At 44.0% G+C, this 22,084-nt stretch overlaps 2 protein-coding genes across 4 annotated transcripts in view; both read right to left on the bottom strand.

The window, feature by feature from the left end:
• Positions 1–22,084, bottom strand: part of usp13 (ubiquitin specific peptidase 13) — a 45,303-nt gene that overhangs the window by 6,683 nt on the left and 16,536 nt on the right. The window contains exons 10-19 of one of the 3 annotated variants that reach the window (XM_083767721.1): positions 21,459–21,564; positions 19,735–19,860; positions 17,269–17,422; positions 16,565–16,739; positions 16,297–16,385; positions 15,170–15,292; positions 13,039–13,062; positions 12,140–12,283; positions 10,456–10,631; positions 6,212–6,401 (exon numbers count right to left, since the gene is read on the bottom strand). In XM_083767721.1, the coding sequence (XP_083623847.1) occupies positions 6,212–6,401; positions 10,456–10,631; positions 12,140–12,283; positions 13,039–13,062; positions 15,170–15,292; positions 16,297–16,385; positions 16,565–16,739; positions 17,269–17,422; positions 19,735–19,860; positions 21,459–21,564 (1,307 nt within the window). The remainder of the gene's footprint in view (positions 1–6,211; positions 6,402–10,455; positions 10,632–12,139; positions 12,284–13,038; positions 13,063–15,169; positions 15,293–16,296; positions 16,386–16,564; positions 16,740–17,268; positions 17,423–19,734; positions 19,861–21,458; positions 21,565–22,084) is intronic. The other 2 variants (XM_083767722.1, XM_083767723.1) reach the window with 2 other exon arrangements.
• LOC310860807 (DNA-directed RNA polymerase III subunit RPC1-like) lies at positions 235–4,458 on the bottom strand (the record flags this gene model as incomplete). Its single annotated transcript, XM_083767997.1, has 1 exon — positions 235–4,458. One exon carries the CDS (start codon positions 4,456–4,458, stop codon positions 235–237), a length of 4,224 nt encoding a protein of 1,407 aa, XP_083624123.1.

Here is a 22,084-nt window from a genome sequence, read left to right as displayed (position 1 = left end):
TGGACCACCCCCCACAGCAATGACATGATCCCCCCATAACAGAGGAACGGGACCCAAACCCAAAACAGTCAATGTGTGAGCTTCAACCACTTAAACCCTCAAGTGGTAGAACAAACACCGAAAATAACTCCCCACATCGCGAGGCGTTACAGATTCGCCACCACCGGCCAATGTTCCCTTCAGAAGGAATGCTAGGGTTCAGATGGTTAAGGCGATGAGGACAGGTGAGGATGATTAGAATGCTTGAGGAATATGAAAGTCAGGGGAGTCGAAGAGAAGAGGCCTCTCAGGTGGAGAGGGTTCCTTGTCAGCCTTATGTAACAGCTTGAACAGACCCGTGCCGACGTTCATGGGAATGCCCATGATGATGCACTCAGACACACCACGAACGGAGTCCTTCTGTCCAAAGTAGGCCCCATCAAAAAGGATATCTGCTGTTCTCTCAAAGGACGCCAGATTGAGGACACTTTCCCTCATCTTGGCCAAGCCATATCTGGTGATGCCAAGAATTTCCCCCTTATAGGACATGAGGTCTGCTAGGAGCATGACATGGCGTTGGTCGATGCTCAGGCCGTGGTTGCTCATGGTGTACTGGAACTCATTGATAATAGTGGTCCTGGCTGCTTCAATACCCAATGTCTTCTCCACCTCAGGAGCATTGTTTGACGTGGTCCTCCTCCCGTTGATGCCATGCGTTGCCATGACAGCACGTAGGTTATTCCCCTCCACCAGCAGGTTGTATTTGTTCTTGACACTATGCTCGTCAATGTTGATGACTGCTCTGGCAACCTCAGGGATTCCCTGAACCACCACCTTGAGAAGATCTTCTTTGAGAGACTGCAATACGTAGTACATGGAGCTTTTGCTGTTTTTCCGGGGAGATACGCATACCACCGCCTCGCCGTGTATGGCAATGTGTTCCGGCTTCACGAGCAGTTTAGACATACAGATGGAGCAACGGACAGTTTGTGCATTCACATCTAGTCGCAGCAGCCTTATCCTCTCCAATGACAACTTCACCCGAATGAAACAGTCATCAGGCAGAAATACCTCCTCTATATACTCTGAAATCTCTCCAAGAACAGTTTTCTCAATCCTTCCCTTCACCAGACGAGCAAAGTCGGCATCATCCTCCGTATCCAGATGGGCACTGATGATTGGCGTGCTAATGTTCTTGGAGGCATTAATGATCTCCTGGATTCGGGGCACACCCAGGGTGATATTCATGGATGCGACTCCAGCAAAGTGGAAGGTTTTCAGAGTCATCTGGGTGCTAGGCTCCCCGATGCTCTGGGCACACAAAGCCCCCACTGCTGAACCTGGCTCCATCTGAGCTCTCATATATTTGTCCTTGCATGTTTCCAGGAACTTTTCCAGCTGTGTAGGGGTAATGCGGTCCAGCTGATAGAGGAGCTTTGGCTCTGTACTGAAGTTGTCATTAATGCCATACTTGTCTCTGGTTTTCTTGATACTTTCTGACATACTCTCGATGAACTTCAGAACCCTCTGCAGGAAGCTGACTCTGGGTTGAGTTTTCCCAGGACGTCCGATCTCTTCATGGTGGAGGTGCACAGGAAATCCCTGCAGGAAGTCCCCTCTCTTCATGGTGAATTCTGCAGTGCGGACCAGCTCGTTCTTACTGAGAGCAGGCTCATGTTGACATGGGTAGACAGCCCGGATGTTGTCTAGCACTCTCTTGAACTCCAACGGTTCATCCTTGCCCTCCATGGTGGTGGGATCCAAACCGTCACCACCGTAAATGAACTGGACAACGTCCCCTGTGGAGCCGCGCACTGTCTGGTCATACTGGCAGCACATATCCTCCAGGGACTTGGCCAGACGCCTCTGCATGTATCCAGTCTCTGCCGTTTTAACAGCCGTGTCCACCAGACCCTCACGGCCAGCCATGGTGTGGAAGAAGAACTCAGTGGGTGTCAGGCCAGAATAGAAGCTGTTAGCTACAAAACCTTTGGCAGCGGGCAGTTTGGAGTGCTTGTCGAAGTGAGGCAGGGAGCGATTCTCAAAGCCATCAGGCACTCGAGAGCCACTTATAGCCTGTTGACCGACACAAGCGATCATCTGGGAGATATTGATGAAAGAGCCTTTGGAGCCACAAAGGGCCATGATCAGTGGGCTGTTACTCTTGTCTAGCTCCTTCCGGCAGGCACTGCCAGCATGTTCTCTGATGACGGACAGCTCTTTAAGGATGAGATCCTCCAGTGTTTCCTCTGCAGTACAGCCAGGTTTCTGCTGCAGCTTGCCGGTCTTCAGAGCGCCAATGTGCTCGTCACACTTCCTGTAGCCCTCTTCCAGTAGGTCTTGCTTGGCTTTCAGCAGACCCTGGCCTGGCGTCACGTCACCTATACCAATGGAGAAGCCACGGTTGGAGAGGTACACAGGGGCCAGCCTGGCCAGACGGGACATGGCATTAGCGGCCTCTAGCTGTCCCCAGTCCCTCAGGAGAATGTAAAAGATGTTGTTCTTTGAGCCAGAGCCCAGGATGCCCTTGTCCATGGCACCACACATCAGCTCACTGTTCTGGATCACTACAAATGAGTCATTGGAGCAGAGGTCTTCTCCCCTGCCACAGTACTGCTTTCCCTTGGTTCGAAGGTTGGCCCTGACTGGACATTCCTTACTGGGCTTCAGGATGAGGCTGAATATCTGCTTGCCTGTCCACAGAGCCATGGGCTTCAATATTGTAGGGTGGGGGAGAGCCATCCTGATTTTTTCATCCTTCCCCACCAGGATGGATGCCACTATCTGACAGGCCTTAGATCTGTCAAAGAAGGTGTCTTTCAGGGTCAAGAGATAGGCTGCTGTCAAGAAGTCCTGAATGGCAGCAATAAGAAGCTCCCCATTTCTTGGAGTTACAAGATTAGCTTTTGTATCCATCAGGACCAGAGCCTCAGCCTTGGCTTCTTCCGTCTGAGGCAGGTGAAGGTTCATCTCGTCGCCATCAAAGTCAGCGTTGTATGGCGTGCACACACACACGTTGAAGCTGAAAGTCCTGTGAGGTTTCACTCTGGCGATGTGGGCCATGATGCTGAGTTTGTGCAGAGATGGCTGTCGGTTGAACAGGACAATGTCTCCGTCTAGTATGTGTCGCTCGACCACGTCACCAAACCTCAGCTCCAGGGCCTTCTTTTCACGGTTGCAGAATTTCAGACACGTTTTTCCAATGTGGCGCTGGACGATGTAGTTGGCTCCAGGGTGTACGGCAGGGCCATTACGAACCAGTTTCCTCATAAGTTCCATATTTTCTTTATTTACATTCTCTGGATAAGTCAAGATTTTGGCTACATGCACAGGCACAGCCACTTCATCGATTCTCAGGTTTGGGTCTGGGGAGATCACTGTTCTCCCGGAGAAGTTCACTCTCTTTCCCGAGAGGTTACCTCTGAATCGCCCTTGCTTTCCTTTCAGTCTCTGGACAAAGCCCCTTGGCGTTTTCTTGGGAGCCATGTCGCGCGGGATTCCAGAGTGTTCACCGTCGATGTAGAGAGCACAGTGCAGCTGCAGCCAGTCCCAGTCTTCCATAATGGTCTGGGTCTTTGCTCCTGTCCTACGGTGCTCCTTAATGTTATTGTTGACAAAGATGATATCTTTGAGCTTCATGGTGAGGTCGTCTTCAGTTGTGCCTGACTTGAGGTCACTGGACACTGAGGGCCGGATGCAGAGGGGAGGAACCAGGAGGCGGGTGAGAATCAGGTCGGCAGGCTTCCCCGCCTCAGGGTTCATCAGCAGCAGTGGGACATCCTCAGCAGGGATACTCTTGAACAGGTTCAGCACTATCAGAGGGTTTAGCATCTCCTGTGCCCTGGGGAGCAAAGCTTCCAGTTCCTTGTTGTGCTCTATGGCGGTGTTAAATGACTGGATGAAATCCGACACGAACGGTTTCACCACCTTCTGGGTGGTTTTATACTTCTCGTGGATGATCTTTAAGAAGCTCAACTTTTTCACCGGTCCATTGAATGCGTTACAGTTTAGACAGATTGTCCTTTTGCGGCATTTGTCAGAGATCTTTTTCAAGTCTTTCTTCTTTTGAAAATAAACCAGATTGGGACTTCTCAAAGACTCCATGAACTGGAGTTTCTCGTCCTTTGTCAGCATGATGTGGGAACATGTCTTACAGATCATATGTAGGATTCCTACGATGGCTTTGAAATAGCCAACATGGAAGCATGGCAGCTCAAGGTCCAGGTAGCCATAATGTCCTGAACAATCGTCCAGATTCTTCCCACACGTCTCACAGGGACGGTTCTTCTCACTGGTGCCCATACGGTGGTCCAACACTCCATAGGGAAGTGGGGTGCGCATGGTGTCCTGGCTGTACAGGTTCATATTGACCACCTGGATGTGTGCCTGCTGACGCATCTCCTCTGCAGACTTCATCCCAAAGCAGATGTGGCTTATTTTCTTAGCCACATCCGTCTCCCTGAACTGTTCCTTCACCATGTTTGCCGTTGCTGTCACCAGAGAAACAACAACTGTATTTTAATATTTTGTGAAAGCGTAGCAGTTGCCACTTGTCCCCCTCAAGACAACAATAACCTTAAGAACAGATAGAGAGCATGCAGCTGAAATCACAGGTATGCACAACTGATTCCTACACAAGGGATACAGTATGTATTCTATTCTAACCAAGGGAGATGTGCTCAGTGGAACTCATACCACCGTCAGGCCAGGTGGACCTCTATATTTGGGCAAGTATGATGTTAGTTATCTATGACATATCTATGATGTAAGTTAAATATTTAAAGTGTACGTGTACGTGATTTTCTTTGGTTAAAATAAGTAAGTGTTAAAAATCTCTATATTGTGATAGTGCTCATTGCTATAGTGTTTGTTCAGTAACAGGAGTCTCCATGTCTCTCCAGCTTTTTATTAAACAGAAAATGGATTTTCAGAAACCGAAACTAAAACTGGTATAGCAATTTTATCCAATTAGGATAGAGCAGTCAGGATACAGATTAAAGTGGAATTGTAAGTAATGACACAAAGAAATGAGCAGACAAAATTGGAGCTGGAACATTATAAAAAGTAAGCTCATAAATAGATACTCTCACCTGATTGAACAAACACTCTATAGCAATGAAAAGGTGTCTGCCTTTTTTGACGGACAGACAGGTACAACAGGTACTCTGACAATGTTTACAACGGATATTGAATCAAGCGTTATTCATAGTCTGGATTTTCGGTGGTGGGGGTGACCACCAAACTACAACATGACATCACGAGCCACGGTGAAGAGCAAACCACCGCCACCACCCCAGCCCTTCTCTCTGTTTTTACTCACCACCACTCAACGTTATTTCAGCTCAGGTGGGCAGCTCACCACCGGAGCGGTGGTCACCTTACCACCGAAGATCCAGACCATGAATGAGCCTTAACACGGTGGGGAATGCATTCCCAACTTTCATTGTTCCCCAATTGCATTGCAATATGCCCATATATGAGGATCTAGTTATTCTGAACCACAAATCCGACCAATATATTCATATATTGGTCGGATTGGGTATATATACTGATGACATCAGTGATCTCCATATATGGGCATAAAAGGGTGCAAGGACCCGCTGTTATTGGCCAGTACACACTTTGAGTGGCAGTTGAGGTTAACACCAAAGAATTACACTTGAAGTGAGGGGCGCTCTTATCATCATACATAGCACATGCTCAGCCTATCAAATCATCACTATGTGGTACACACAAACAACACAAAACTGGCCAATCAAATCATCACAAATGTGTTACACACAAACACACAAAGCTGGGCATAGGAGGGCCCTCATAAACATGACTGTACCTATCGGGAACAAAACTCGAATGGCGCTGAAAACTATACTTTATAACAGAAGCAGGGCGTGGTTATAACAGAAGCAGGGTGTGGTTATAGCAAAAGCGGTTTAGGCTTTTGAATGACGCGACACCACGCGGACAAACAGGTACAACAAGTACTCTGACAATGGATATTACGAAACCAGATGGGGTAAGCATTCACAACTTGCATTGTTCCTAACTTGCAACGTTTCCGAGGACTTGGGCACAGGTCTAGTGTGGATTTAATACGGGCAGACAGTCGAAAACAGAAATTGGGGGACACATTATAAGGGAGAGCCCTCTTCTCTAGATAGCTTCGGCATAAAAATAAACTTCAAGAGTACATGGGCAGAAGTAATCGGTGAAATTGTGAGTCGTGGTCACTTACGTCCCGGTCCATCTTTGACCCGTGGACCCGAGGTGTCCCGGTCTGGTGACAGCGTGGAATCACTGTGGGAGTTGGCATTTGAGAAGGCCATGTCATTGGGCTCTGTGTCACCCAGGTCTGACAGCGCTTCGCTCTCCTCCTCCTCCGGATGAGTGAAGATCCAGTCCAGCGCTCGCTCCAGATTGTTGTTCTGTAATTCAGTTGGAACGACAACGATCACTTCAGTTCAGCTCAACATCTAAGATCAGAGAGCACAAAGTAACGCGCTGCACACTAAAAACATGTGGGTTATTTCTGTAACTGTTATTATCCTGGGTTATAGGGACCCAATTCATGGGTTTTTAAAGTGGGTTAAGATTTCTGGGTTATTTTTCTGAGGGTAACCCAATTGTTGGGTCGGATAGGTCACACCCCATGGGAGTGGTTAGAGGAAGTCCATTTCCCAGCATACCAGGACCGTGTGTTATTGTTCTTATATGTGTTATTATTTGAATATTAGAATGTGTATGTTATGGGTCGTTGTGTTTAGTGTTTTGTTATGGTATTATTTGGTGATATGTTGTTTTATGTGATTTGTTAGCAAAACCATGAATGTAAATGTCTGTTTGTTTGGTCAGTCTCTCTCCCCTTTTCCCATTCATATGTATAGTATCTGTTGGAAAGGGTTTGTTGTTGATGGTTGCTCCAACAAAGAGTTTTCATGCCTCTTGCAGGCAACTATACACAGTAAAAACACTTTGGATATTTATGTAACCCATCCCAGCCATATCAATTTCCTAGGATATAGGGACCCAATTCATGGGTTATAAGATTTCTGTAACCTTATTGTTGGCTCAGAGAGTTGGGATTGATTGGTTGATTGGTTGATTGATTGATTGATTGATTGATTGATTGAACCAATAATGCTTCATTCATAACCGACATTATGGGTCAAAATAACTTGGAAGTTGGGTTATGCTGACCCTCTGAATGGGTTATTTTTATAACACAAATTATGGGTCAAAATAACTTGGAAGTTGGGTTATGTTGACCCTCTGAATGGGTTATTTTTATAACCCAAGTTATAACCCAAATTATGGGCCAAAATTAATAACCCATTTTGTTGCGTCAAAATAACCCAGGGGTTGAATAGGACCCTTTGTAACCCAGGAGGGGGGTTAAAAAAAACCCAATATGGGTTATTTTAACCCAGCCATTTTTTGTGTGTGTGAGCTTGTATATCTGCTATCTTTGAATAGCCAACTCAAAAATCTAAAATGACGCTGATGTTTTCCGGTTTTAATGGGTTAAAGTTTGACAAATTGCAATAAATTACCAATACATGAAACACCCTCATTATTGTGTGTGTGTGTGTGTGTGTGTGTGTGTGTGTGTGTGTGTGTGTGTGTGTGTGTGTGTGTGTGTGTGTGTGTGTACGTGTGCGCGTCTTTATATGTGTTTATATACATTTAATATGAAAATGTTTCTGTTGTATCATTTTGTCTACCATAATCTACATGTCAAACAACTGAGTTCTGAATCAGCAGATGTCATGTCAATGTTTAAGTTAGTTACTAATACACAGTCTTGTTTCTTCGGCCAAACACCCAGCTCTTTGTCTCATTCCCAGCCCTGACACCATTTCCCCCTTTTGCAGTGTGGCAGTTATCCTTGTGCAAGTTGCTCAGTCATCTCTTTGCTGCCTTTAATCAAAAATAGAGGCATGATTCATAGATCATATCTGTGAGAGGAGCACATGCACAAGGAGGGAGGGAGTTAAGAAGGGAAAGCAGAGGGTCTAGGGACACCGAGTGATGCAGATCGCTTCTACTTTTAGTGTTCAGACAAGTGAGCCATCATCAGGCCACTGAGGTTGAATGCCTCCTCCGCCTTGTGTCTGGGTTATTAATAGACCGCCTGCAAAATCACAGCTCTATTTCCCTTCATTCATTTTTTCCACCTCAAAAACTGTGGATTTGGGCATTAGGGGTGATGAACAAGGAATGACCAGATGTCTATTTCAGTAGAGTACTACTCATCTGCTGGTCCAAAGATTAAAGCAAAAACTAATCTCACATGATATGACACTAATGACGCTGATATTTCTAGAATCAGTGATTTGTTAAAAAGTGTGAAAGGAGACCCTCGCACTAGCGCTATGTTTCCTAAACAATTGACACATGTTGAATTACTATATTACTATATAAAAACCTATATTCTTACAGCCAACTAGTTCAAGAAATAGCAGATTTAGGCTTTAAACTTTACTTTCATGAAATATCCAAGACTAATTTGGGTTTAACACAAACTCTATTGCTACTGTAGTTTGATCCATTCTAATACTCTAATAAAAATGACTGAAATCAGTTGTGGCGACTGAGAACTTTAATCCATGCTGATCTATTCTTTTCTGATGAGGCAAAGTTGAAACCAGAGATTGAGCTGCCATTTGGAAACAGGCACACTGTTTCTCTGCTGAGGATTCATTCTCTTTCGTGCAAAAGAAAATTATAAAAATAATACTACACTATGTTGTATTTGTATCCATTTCCAAATGTGTTGATCAAGCAGACGATACAACTGAACTGCCCTGTGTGTAATACATCGAGATCGCATCTGCTTGAGCAGAAAAGCTGCATCAGCAGTGGACTATTTGTAAACAGCATTTAGAGCAGACATGTCTAATGACTGAGGGCAGTGATGATCTATTACAGTCCCAGTGTAGAACAGCCAACAAGTAGGCCAGCCAAGAAGCTTTATGAGCTTGGTTTTCAACAAGGAACCCTCACTCCACCCATCTGAACTCTGACGTGCCTACCTCAGGGTGTCTGGCTAGGATGTGTTCATTATATTATTAGTGTGTGCAAGCAAGGTAAAGATGTTAAAGTACTGTAGGTCACACCAAGGTAGGTTTTAGTGTTTGGATGTACATGATTTGGACAAGATGTGACATATTTTGACATTAGTGTTGATTTGTTTGCTTGTCTTTCAGTGTTTTACTACAAATAAATAAATTATTACAATTCAACTATGCCTATTTATCAACTATAATAAATGATTACTGATTAGTTGATCAAGTGAAGGTCATTTTACACTGTTTTTATGTGCAGAAAAAACTGCAAAAGTAGTACTTTTGTGCAGTAGCAGATCTGAAGAAAACTTTAGCTACTGTAGATTATTTCTAGATACATTTTGTACACTGGAGGTATATAAAGAGTGGACAGAACAAACTTAACTTAATTATTTATAGATAAAGTGAATGTATGCAGCCAGTGGACAGAAGATAAAATGAATTTATGCAGACAGTGGACAGAATAGACTAAAAGCCGGACATGAAGAGAATGCACAGAATTATATAGTACAAATTCTACAAGCTCACAAGCATTGAAATGCATGGAGCTAGTAGATCCGCAATTTTTGCCGAAGAGATTTGGTGTAGAGAAGTGGGGCTAGTATAGACCTCTGGGTCCTCCGGTCAAGTATAGGGTTTAAGGCCCAGGCCGTAGCGTAACGGTCTGGGCACCGGACTGGTGATCCAGTCGCGGTGTGCCGCGGGTTCGACTCCCGGACCCGACACGGCCTTTACCGCATGTCATCCCCCCATCTCTCTCCCGTTTCCTGTCAGCCTACTTTCTATCCCTTAAAAAAAAATCAATAAAGGCGTAAGCCGCAAAAAATATCTTAAAAAAAAAAAAAAAAAGTATAGGGTTTAAGTGGTTAACCAATTAAGACCTGAGGCTGATTATATAAAAGCCTTCTAAATCAGTAGTTCTCAAACTATTTCTTGGATAGTTCTTGGAACTATTATTTGGATATGTATTTGGCTGCAGCCCCCCCCCACCCCATTTGAAAATGCTTTGTGTCAGAGACCCCCCCAGAAGAGAACATTTGTGTTTAAAAATATACATACATACGTATATATATTCAACCTTTTTCAAACACTTTCAAGACGTTTCAGAACATTTCAAAAGAAGCGGATAATACAAGCTGTGAATATCTACTATATTTTGAGGACAACTGGACTCTAAATCCTAAGAGTTCTCTGAAAAACGTGTGCTATACAATACATACTGTATAGCTATAAAATCTCAATTGACAAAGATGCTTTCCCGGTGTTCATGGGTTAAGAAGAATATCCAAAACCTAATTACTAGCACTCGTAGTGAAGTGCTATTGAGTGAAGGTATAAAAAGGAATGAATGAAACACATTAGCAGATCAAAGGGAGTCTTATTATGCATATACTGTAGTGAGCAAAACACGGACCGTGGCTTTGAGGGCTTGGACAGTGTGGCTGCGAGGGAAGCCCATGGATGTGAGGATGGCGATGCTCTCCTCAGGGGGAGAGTTTAGCAGTGGGGCGGAGGTCATCGGGCTGTCACTGGTAGACGGACCAGGAATCGGATCCAGCATGGAGGGCAGAGTTAGGGGTTCCGCAAAGTCTGAGAGAGAGAGAGAGAGAGAGAGAGAGAGAGAGAGAGAGAGGTGGCATGGTGAAAAAGGTGGAGAGTGGGGGGGAAGTAGAGAGAACGAACAGGAGGAGAGATCAAGATTTCTCTCACGCTTCTCAAACAGAGAGGTGGTACAATATATTTTAACATGATTGGGTCCTAGTCCTCTTTGGTAGTTGTAGTTGCTCAAGATAACAAGATGGCAATTCCTGAACACATTCGTTTTTTCCTTCTTCACGTCATGACTCATTAGCATGCATGTTGTGGGGGAAACAAACAAAAGAATGAATGAATGAATGAATGAATGAATGAATGAATGAATGAATGAAATATGAATGGACATCATTAACGACGCACAGTCACCCCACTGACAGAAAGGCCGGGATGATCAGTTTATCTTTCAAACACAGTTCTTATATGAAGCGACCTAAAATTCCCCTATGGGGATTTCAATGCAAATAAAAAAATAGATGAACCTGTGTACTGGCGCCCTCTACTGAAAGTGACGTCAGACTTCGGTGCTCTATGACTTGTGCAACAGACGAGGGAAAGTAGTCCAATTTAAAGTTTCATCAGACGATATAAAAACTATGGGGGTGGTGCTGTTCTAAATGTTCTCACAGTAGGAGGGAGGCCATTGTAATTAACCAGGAGAACAAACTGAGGTGTGCACGCACGCACACACGCACGCACCTTTATCTCTGTTGCTGAGGCTCTTCTGGCTTATATAAGGACATGCATGCGTTTACAGAACAATTCACATACAATGCTCTAATGAAGACATGCATATACCGGTACTCAAACGTACTGTATTTGTGCACATAAATGTAACATATTTCTGTATCTGCATAATCACAGCTATGTTTACAACTTTACATGTGTATGTGTATGGCGGCGTGCACTGTGTATCACGTTTTACTATCAAGTTATAACCATAACGACAATGATGTGAGCATTGGATAAACGGAAATTAGTGACGTGTTGAACCTGACAGCCTGTAAATTGAAGAGAATTTAGATTTGTTGTTATACATGAATCCGCCATGCCACTTGACGGAACGCTCCGCGAATTAGAATCCAACCGGCTTTATTATTGATATGAAACCGGATCGCTGATTTCATTTTTTTAGCGTGGCCTTTCCTTCAGTGATCCTAGACGGGTTCGCGCATCCGCAGTGCCGTTCACTTCTTGTATACAGCCGGACTAAAAAGCTGAATAGCTCTCCATGGTTTTGATAAAACGCACAATGTTCAGAGGTCTTTGCTGATTATCCGGTGATCCCGATTGGAACATTGGCGGTTTCTAGAGCAAGTAATCGGCTAACCAGTCGCTCCTGATTGTCCCTGATACGCATTACAGGACCAAAGGAGGCCGAGCTTTCCGTGTGGCCGCCCTGCCACTCCATATTTGCTCTGTTTGGTCATTGACGGTTTTCAACCCATCCATCTATCCACCCATCTTTCTCCATGTTCTCACATGTATGAAGTAAGTGGTCTTACCAGGCTCTTCCATGTGGGCTATGATCCAGTTGAAGGCCATCTCAGGGCCCATGTTTCCAGTGTAGTAAACTGCCTTCCGACAGGCCTCCAATGGGAAGCCCATCTCTGCCAGCTGCATTACTGCTGCCTCATCTATTTCCGGAGCTGAAGCAGGTGACACAGGACAAACCAGCAACAATAACTACCTATGACTTACAGCTGCTGAATCGACGTCACTGGTCGCCCTTCAGTTTAGAACAGCACAAGTAGATGTCTCTCTCTTTGGGCCTCATTACATGAAAGGGACCAGAAAATGTCCTCGCCCTGGGGAGTTTGCCTTTTTGCGACGATGATTTATCAGCGAGAGAAATTACTGAAAACAAGCAGAGCTACAGTACGTGCCGCTTCAAAGTAAGTTTCAAAATGGCCTTATTCCAGTGTATCAAATTGACTATCACACTCAATAACCTTAATGGACTTAATCTCCCACATACAGTACTAGGATGTGAAGATGCAATGCGAGTGGAAACGGCACCAAATCATTTCTTGCACCTACATTGTGTTTTTTTCTTTCATACACTTGTGATTTATTGACCAGGTAAATTCGGGCTAAGTGCTAAGTCAGTATTATTATGTAGGCTACTTGCGTTCATGTCCCATAGCTCAACACACAAGTTCATGCACTGGAATGAGGCCACTGTAAACTAGAATGTGTAGCAGTCCCAGCACCTGCAGGTGTAAACGCAACCAGACCTTTAGCTACATAACATTTGTCATTATGCTGGAGACACATGAGGCCGATTCTACAAGAGCCTTCTAAATCAGTAGCTCTCACACTTTCTCGTGCACATGATCACCCCCAAAATGATATGTATATTTGGCCGTGGACAAAAAGGTTACAAGAGAAATGGAGTACTTACAGTCTAAGGAGCTCATGGAGTTATCTGAAAGGAGAGTAGAAAATAAGAATTGAAGGGGTAAGCACAAAGAGTGGAAAGATAAGAGATAACACTGCTAAGACATGCTGCGATCAACCACAGGCTCATCACTTCTGTACAAAACATCAATTATTCATCTTGAAAACCATGTACAGTTTGCTCCATCCTCAAATAATATCTTTCAGAGTGAGGTGTTCCGCATCACTACCAACTAATCACTAATCATAATTGATGGTTAATGGTGCGTTTCAAGCAACACAGATTACAAACATTAGCCTGTTGGTCTGTAATCAATAGCCTGCATGTCTATAGTGCCTTTATCCAAGGTGACAAAGACATGATTAATTGCAACCGATACTTGCTGAGGTGAGGACACTGGCCCGGCATCTAATGTTCTTCTGAAGGAGCTCATGACAAAATCTGTGTGTGTCACTCTGTCCCAGGCGTAACTCAGAAAGCGTCGGACCAAACAATCTCTAATTTAACGTATATGTGTCACTATAAGCAATTTTTTGTAATCCTTCCAAGTCACAAGTCACCCCCAAAGATGTCCTCATATTTCCAAGCACCTTTTTACCTACCGGTACTTGTAGTTGAACATTATGTGACTGTCCGAGGTAAACAACTTATGCTGCAGGAGTGGTTATCATAGTTGCAACTGTCTTGTGCCTGAAGCACAACGCAGTTTGTGACATGGCCCTTTCAACAAATGTTGCTTGACCAAAGATTTTGTGTCATAGTAGACAAAGTCTACTCTAAATTCTCTTCTCCAGAGCCAATGTACTTTTCCAGAGGGTGTCTCAGATAGCAAACACAGTATGCCGTGTTCTGTGCAAAATTATTCAACTGTAAGCAAATTTCAAAACATGCTCTTTGTCCTGAATTTAAATAGGTTTCCTGTTGTAAGAAGCAGTAAAGCGTTGCAGGAGGAACACATTGTGTCTCTGTTAATGTGTGAGGCACTGCACAGCAGAAGGCACATTTGTGTGTTTGTGCTCCTCCTTGGAGCCTTTTGTACATGTTGGGGTTTAGAGACGGTGCAGAACATTTTGTGCTTTGTGCATGCTGAAATATTAAGCAGTTCACTGATAATATGATGAAGCCGAAGGTCTCAACCAGCAGAGACAAGTTGATAAAAAGGGATTAGCATTACAGAGAAATAATGAAAAATGAAAGAGAGTCCTACTAAGGAGACATAAGAGAACACTCAGTACAGCAGTCCACACTCAGAGAACATCATCAATTAATCACCTTAATCTGTAACAAGTAAGTAAGGCCAACGGTCTAAAAGTTCAGTGAAATGTGTGAAACTTGTGGCCTTGTGTGGATACTGTGCCTCACATGAAACCTTCCTCTTGACTTGTTGATATTATACCCTCCAAATGTGTTGGGGGAGTACCTCGAATACTTGCTTTGCATTTTTAAAAGCTTAATTCCCATATTCTGGATCATTCCCTGAATATTGTGTTCATCCTCTTCTAAAGAAACTGGTATTGACTTACTTAACCTTTGAAACAATGACAGGCCAACTTCCAAATTGCCATTCATTTGAAAGGTTCTGACAGCCGTGGAAGACAATAACATATTTCAGTTGGGATTTTGATAGCACCACAGTACTGAGACTACACTTATTCGAGTCGCAAATGAATGAATACTGACATTGGTTCCGTACTTTTTTTGTTGGACTTGTTTAAAGCATTTGACAACACTGATCGTTATATCGTTACTAATAGATTATAGCAGTGGGTTGGCATATATGGGACTGCTTTGCATCAGCTTAATAAAGCGGGAGATTAGATGGGGTGACGTCAGGTGACTTTTGTGGTGGTGGTGAATTGCTCCAAACACACTCAGCTGATGACAGTGTTGCTGTGTGCCTGTCACTGCCTGAGGAAATACGTCTCCTATCATATCGGGGAATACATGACTGACTGTGATGTGAATATACCCCTCGCTAAAAAGAATGAATGTAGCTCTTTGAGCTCGTTGTTGAACACACGCCCTGCAGTAGGCAGCGTTTAAAGGTGAGTTTCGTTCCTGAAACGACGACTGGAAACCTTCAATTTGGTTAATTTTCTAAAAAGCCATTGGATGTGTGGATGTTGAGCCGTACCTCTAGTGTCTTCAGCTAGAACTATTGGAGGACTGAGATCAGGCAGTTCTTCCTCTCCAGACTGCAGACCGCTGGCCCTCAGCCGGTTCAGATCAAGGAAGTCTGGAACATCTATGGCTAGATCTGTACATAGCAACACAACATTGACAGGGAATAATTAAAGATTCATGACACGCATATCAAAATGTTTTTGTATTTGTTTTCTCAGGGTGAAAAAAGCGAAGCACAAGAAATGATACAACAAACAAACGTAAACATAGATTTTGATGTCATATATGGTCTTTCAATAAATGCAATAGCCGGGAAAACCTTCATATAATTCAGTACAGTATATTACATAATAATGGATCTGGATACATTATAAAATGCTGCAGTATACCTCTTTGAGTCAGTTTAGGCTGAGACATAATTTTTACACTTGGACTGAGCTAGGCCCAACGTTTTGGCTAAATCAAGCTCCCATCTACCTTCCCTCTTAATATTTTCTCAGATGCTGTACAAAAAAGTGTACTTAAGCCCTATATACGTAATCAAATGACGAATAGTGAAAATATAGCCAATATCATATATTGTATTTATATTATAAAAGCAAGCTCAAAACACAGCGCATCATGGTGCACTGTGAGCAAGTAGATCTGCTACTCTCTCGGTTGATGACGTTAAAATTGTGAGCATCAGCCAACTGAATAGTGACCACAGGTGCATTGATTTTAAACCTCAACAGCGTTGTTTGTTTTGAACAAATGCCGGTTAAGATGCTGTAATATGCTCCTTTGGGGTTGTAATCTGATATAAAGGTTAAAGTCCTTCGGCACTGTACAGGGATGAGGGAGCGAGTGGTGCGTGCATACGCGTGGAATGGTTGTCCCAAAAAAACGCTGGTGAAGTGAAGAAGAGTGCTGATATAAGTAAAACTCTATTTAAGATGGAGTGAATTCATCTCACTTTGACCCTTGTAATTAAAGCAGTGTAATAGTGCCATCTGCTGGACATTTATAGAAATAAGAATGCTTTCAGAAAATAGTTCGCATGGAAAATACAGATGGATAAATAACTGAAAAGATAACAATGATTCACAAAGCTTGGTTTGTTGAGAACAACATTTTAACTGTTCCTCATTCAGTTACCTAGTTTCTTCGGAACCCAGTCAACCCCAAATGTGAATTTCTTGACCTGCAACACCAAATACTCTGGGAAGGAGGCGAAACGGGATGTTCTGCAGAAAGAAGAAAAAATGAATAATGAAGACAGTGAAACTTTCCCCAACTTAATAAGAAAGCAGAAGCATGTATCATCATTAAAAATGTTATCTACAGCCTTAGGATGACAAAACACTAGCATTGACATATAACAGTCTTTGTAAACCTATGTAGGTGGACAAGGACTTAAGCTTACTTGATCCCAGCAGACTTGGCCTGCAGCGCTGAGCTCCAGAAGTCTGGAACATTCTCTGGCTCTGTAAAAGCCTGCAGGCAGGCAGTGAATGGGATCCGAGCTCTAACTGGCTCTGGAAGGGCCCGCATATTCTCTTCTGCATCCTTCCGTTTGGCCTCATACGCCAGCAGCTCCTCTGGAAAAGAGCAGATGCGCACGCACGCACAGATGTGCACACACGCACAGATGCGCACGCGCACACACGCACACACACACACACACACACACACACACGCACACGCACACGCACACACACACACACACACACACACACACACACACACACACACACACACACACACACACAGATGATGATGTGCGCAGCTCTATAACAATGACAGATATAATAATCACATTATCACACTCTATATGAATCAAGAACTATCAAATTAATATAAACTAAGAAAATTTGATAAAGAGATACAATAAACTCTTTAGCGGATGCCGATCTTTAGCAAATCTGCATATTTCGTAGCATCGGTGAACCTGAGTCTGTCCACTGAACTGTTCATCCTGCGCCTGGGGATCTGCCTGCATGCCCTTTGAAATTAAGTCCTGCTCATTTTGCATGCAGGCTGGTAGCCACCTGCGCCCACCTTTTGATGCACGGTACGTGAGCTGCCGCTTTGGCGGTATGGTGCGGGGGAAAGGGGGGTCTCTCTTACCTCTGTTTGTTGCGGCCTCAATGGGGGCTGGCAGCTGGATGAGGTAGTCAACCCGCTGAGTGTAGCGCACCCGGCGCGACTGACAGCATTGCACGCGCTCCTCCACCAGGAAGCGGAAGACGTCGCTGGGGTTTTCCGAGCCCCCACTGTTCCGCTGGGAAATGGAGGTAGGGAGGGGGTGTTGAATATTAATAATATTGAGATTAGTTTGATATTAGGATCAATATTGACACCAAATGGAAGGGGCACGATTCCCACTGGCAAGATGACATTTACAAGAATTGGGTAAATTCACAATGAAATGAAACTTTTGGTTTGTTGTGTCTTGTTAATGTTTCAAGTTTGCTAGAGACGGCGCCCCTCCATTGTGGTCTATCAGCAAAAAGAAACGGTCGGTAGTAAATGAGTTAAGACAATAATGCAGGTGTGTGTACAGCAAAAGCTAAAGTAAACTAAACTACCAAAAATAAACCAAAGGGACCAGTATTTTAGCTCTTCAGAACTCAGAAATTTGATATCTTTCGAATCCCCCATGTGTCCTCAGCTTGTGATTATTTGAAGCGTATGGTGAGAGATGTCACCGTGATTAAAACACACAGGCTCATAAGCGGGCATCTATGCAGTCTGGCATGTCTATTCTAAGAAGCTACAAAAATACACAAGTTATAATTTTACTCGCAGGCTGTACTCGAGCTGACTTGACTGACCAAAGGAAAGAATTGCTGATGATGGCGACTACAGTCCCTTCCTTTCTATCTCTGGCTGAAGAACTCCTCCTAGACATGCAACCTTGACAGCTGTGCAGATACACACTAAGCTGAGGAAAAAGGGAAATACATCTGTCCCTTTTTATTTTTATTTATTTATTCCCCTGACAAATCCAAATTTTGCCAGCCATGGGTACTGAAATATTAACGTTACGAGTGTATTCGAACTTTGAACATGTCTTGTCAAGGCAAGTTTAGTTGTATAACCTTAATCACAGTTACAATCTCATAGGGATTCACAGGCCCTACATTTAACAAAGGACGCATTTTGTTTTTCTGGTCTGAAGGACATGAGGTAGATTTGAGTCTGAATGTGTCGCGTGTGCCTGAGGCAGAATGGGAAGCATTATCTGGCCTCCCTGTGAAACAGATAGCGGTAGGCTATATATAGACCCACCGCTTGAGAAAGTTACTTCAGAGCACCAGTGTCTACGAACTGAAGGGACTGTGATTTGTCGAAAACAGTGCCCCCCCCCCCCCCCCCCCCCCCCCGACACACAAATACACACAAACACATTGCCTCTCCACTGCGAGGCCCCAGTGCGACAATGCATGTCAAAGGTTAAGCTGAACTGGAAGTGCACCTTTGGTAGTTTATTTGCATTATTAATGCATTATTTGGTAGTTATAGCCTTGGTACCCAGGCTTTTATTTCCGTTCGCTACGGCTCAAAAAATGAAAGCCTGGGGGAGCGTGAGACATTAGCTGGTCTAGGAGTGGGAGTGAACTACAGTGCAGAGGGGCGTCGCTCTGAATATAGTGACGTCAGTTTTCGCTGCTGTTTTCTACCAGGGAGGGGAGGGGCGGAGGGGGGCAGGGGGCCTCTGATCGGTGAACCAATATTTCTCCAGCCCATCTAGACCAGAAAGCACGGTGGCTGGGCCAGGCTATTTGGTACTAAACAACACTTTGATAGAAGAATGGCAGCTTTGGGGTGCTCAGGTCTTTTTTGTGTTATCTTTTTTGCTGAAATGTCTGACTGTACCCTGTTCTGTTTACATTTCTGTCAACATAACGTTATATCAATGACCTAAATGGTGTCTTCTGTACTTGAATGTTTTGACATGAAATAATAATCCTGTACAATCACCGCGTGTAGTGTTTTGTTTCATTAGCGTGAGCGACCGTGACAAAATAGGCTGCAGCTGTTGTTGCTGCTGATCGCTGAGCACACATAACCGGTAAAGATACCAAGGATTTTACACTGATGTCACTGTTATGCTACGCAACACGGAAGTAACACGGACTCGAAGGCGTTTATAAAATCAATCACTGACTCGTCCTTGGTATTTTCATTTGCACGGACAGAGTAAACTTTTCACCGCTGTTTGGAAAGTCCTTGTGAAGATGTGTTGTCGCAAACCCCCCCCCGTACAATCAGAAGCGTTTTCAAAGTGACGAGGAGTAGACAAAGACTGCCTGGAAGGCATGCACTTGCATTCTAATGGGTGATTAAGGGTTGCGCAGACTCGTGCTCTACGCGCAACGGCAAATCCGCTGCCCACTGGTACTATATAGTTCTCAGGTCTGGTGTTTGTCCTCTCGTTTTCAAATGGATTTTTATGGGGCAGCGACTGGTAGCCAATGGAGCGGAGAAGGGGGGAGACATGTGAGAAGTGGGGCTGGTTGAAGACCAAGCAAGCTGCGGCATTTTGAATCAATTGGAGACGGTCACCTGTAGACCTCAGCATCAACTCACCTCCACCTGTTTCATGACGTGTTGTAAGAACTCATGAGCATCTTGTTGTCTGCTGGAGGAGAACTCTGGGTGGCCCTTGCTGACAAGTGCCTTGAACATCCTGGGAGAGATGCCTTTTTGCTGGTGCTGAAATATGAAATAAGAACACTGTCAAGAACGCTAGAGCACCGGTGAATGTTAGGTATGCACAAATATGTACACTGAATAAATGTGTGGATATAACCAGGATCAGAAACTGGGTCTTGGTATCAGATATTCAAATTATAGTAAAATTTATCCTAAAATAAATATAAATAAAAGCTTATTTTTATCTGCTTTTTCACATTGTAGAATAATTTCATTATTGCAATTTTGTTTTCTCCAGTGACTGCAAACTAAGCAATGGTTTTGATTTTTATAAAAAAGTGGTATTGGTGCATGCCTTACAGACAACAGCTACAGTACGTGAATTGTTAGTGCTATAGTACATACAGTAAGTCTGACCAATACCACCGCCGTTTAAAAAGAAACAGCCTTCTGGTCCCCTTGGAGGTAAAAGACACAGACCTTTCTCACCAAAATGAGGAAAATCATGGTTTAAAATATTCGTATATAGGTCAAGCAATAGCAACATTAATTGCGAGATAGCTCACCACATATAGCACAGTATGCCAACACTGCAACTCCCCCACTGTATCCCACCATGCCATGTTGTGCACCCAGCTGTCAATGTGTGTCCAAACATGTCTCTGCCCTCACATATGGAGGAAATGCAGGATCACAGAACGGCCCTGTCAATTACTCTGACTAATAAGGCCTAAAGAAGCCTGGAGCTTAAAGTCCTTGAGCTGGGGCCCATTAGGCTTTAGTGGCTTTGTTCGTCTAATTACCTCACAGATGTGTTTGAAAACAGTCAAATTCACTTATCGCTGTATATTCAGAACAGTGAAGCAAAGGCTCATTTGCGAATGTCATACACTGTAAACAAATCTATAATTTAAATATCTAGAACGGAAACTGGGAGAAGAGTAAGTTGGGGCATCATATATACACTGTATAGAGGGGTGACAGGGTGAGAGGCATGGTGATAGGTGCCTGGCACTGCCTGCATTCGCTCTTGTTGGCTTCAACCGCTGCCAATCTAATTAAGACGAGAGGCTGCAGTGCACACACCTGGGCCCATTTTGGAATCAAGGCAGCGGAGAGGACTTTGTTTATTTCGCAGAGAGGGACATGCAGAAACTGTCACTACAAGTTCTCTGTTACAATATATGTAACAGTACGATTGAAAAAGGTGCACTCGGTTTCTCGCTGCCTGAAGTTGCCTGAAGGTGACTTGAGCCACGAGAAGCACCAACGGATGAGTGAGCTAAAGTGATCGAGTCGCTGTGTGAGCGTTGCGAAGTCACCTTCAGTCTACTCACGCTGTCCGAGTTATGTACCGATAGGGATATAATCTTAATCAACCCCCGAGTCTCGGTACTCGAGACGTCTTTGACAGGGGGGCCCCCCGAGCACTATCTTTTCAATCTGACTGGTTTTTAAACCGTACTACGCACACAAGCGCACACACATGCATGCACACTGCATGATCTCAATCTCCCAGATTCAGAACTTGTAGAAATTGGGTACCAGTAGAGGAGAATGTTACGAGTAACATTTGAAATGATTGTAAACAGAGTTAAAACCTTCAGTTTTTACAGACATTTTGTTGTTTATAGAGGCAGATTAGGATCTCGACATACCGAGTCTAATACCTTGTATTCTTCTTTCATCACCTGTTCAATGAGCTCAGATTTCATGGGGGGTTTGGAGAACTGGCCTGAGAGTAGTCCATAGCCTAGCTTAGCCCTGTGGGACAAGGGAACACATATACAAATTAGAAGAGTAAGTAATTTGTCTTTGTGTGTGTGTGTGTGTGTGTGTGTGTGTGTGTGTGTGTGTGTGTGTGTGTGTGCGTGTGTGTGTGTGTGTGTGTGTGTGTGTGTGTGTGTGTGTGTGTGTGTGTGTGTGTGTGTGTGTGTGTGTGTGTGTGTGTGTGTGTGTGTGTGTGTGTGTGTGTGTGTGTGTGTGTGTGTGTGCGCGCGTAGTGCGTGCCTGCGCACGCTGGATGATTACATTCCAAAGTCCTACAGAAAACCTTATGGATAGTGTGCCTCTGAACCATCTGAACCAATGACCAGCAAAAATTGCTTGGAATATAATTTTGCCAAAACATGATTCAATCATGTTTCCAATGTAATTGCTTGTCAGAGAGCAAAATAACTTATCTCTCATCTTGTAAATTCATGGCCCACTAAGATGAGCAGAGCAGAGTGACAAATTGACAATCTTAAACAAGATTCTCCACCAACAAGCTTGAGGACATGAT

Source organism: Protomyctophum parallelum, assembly GCF_964188405.1.
Source record: "Protomyctophum parallelum genome assembly, chromosome: 6".
NCBI lineage: Eukaryota > Metazoa > Chordata > Actinopteri > Myctophiformes > Myctophidae > Protomyctophum > Protomyctophum parallelum.
The sequence above is the reverse complement of the archived record's forward strand: the minus strand, read 5'-3'. Positions and strand labels throughout refer to the sequence as shown.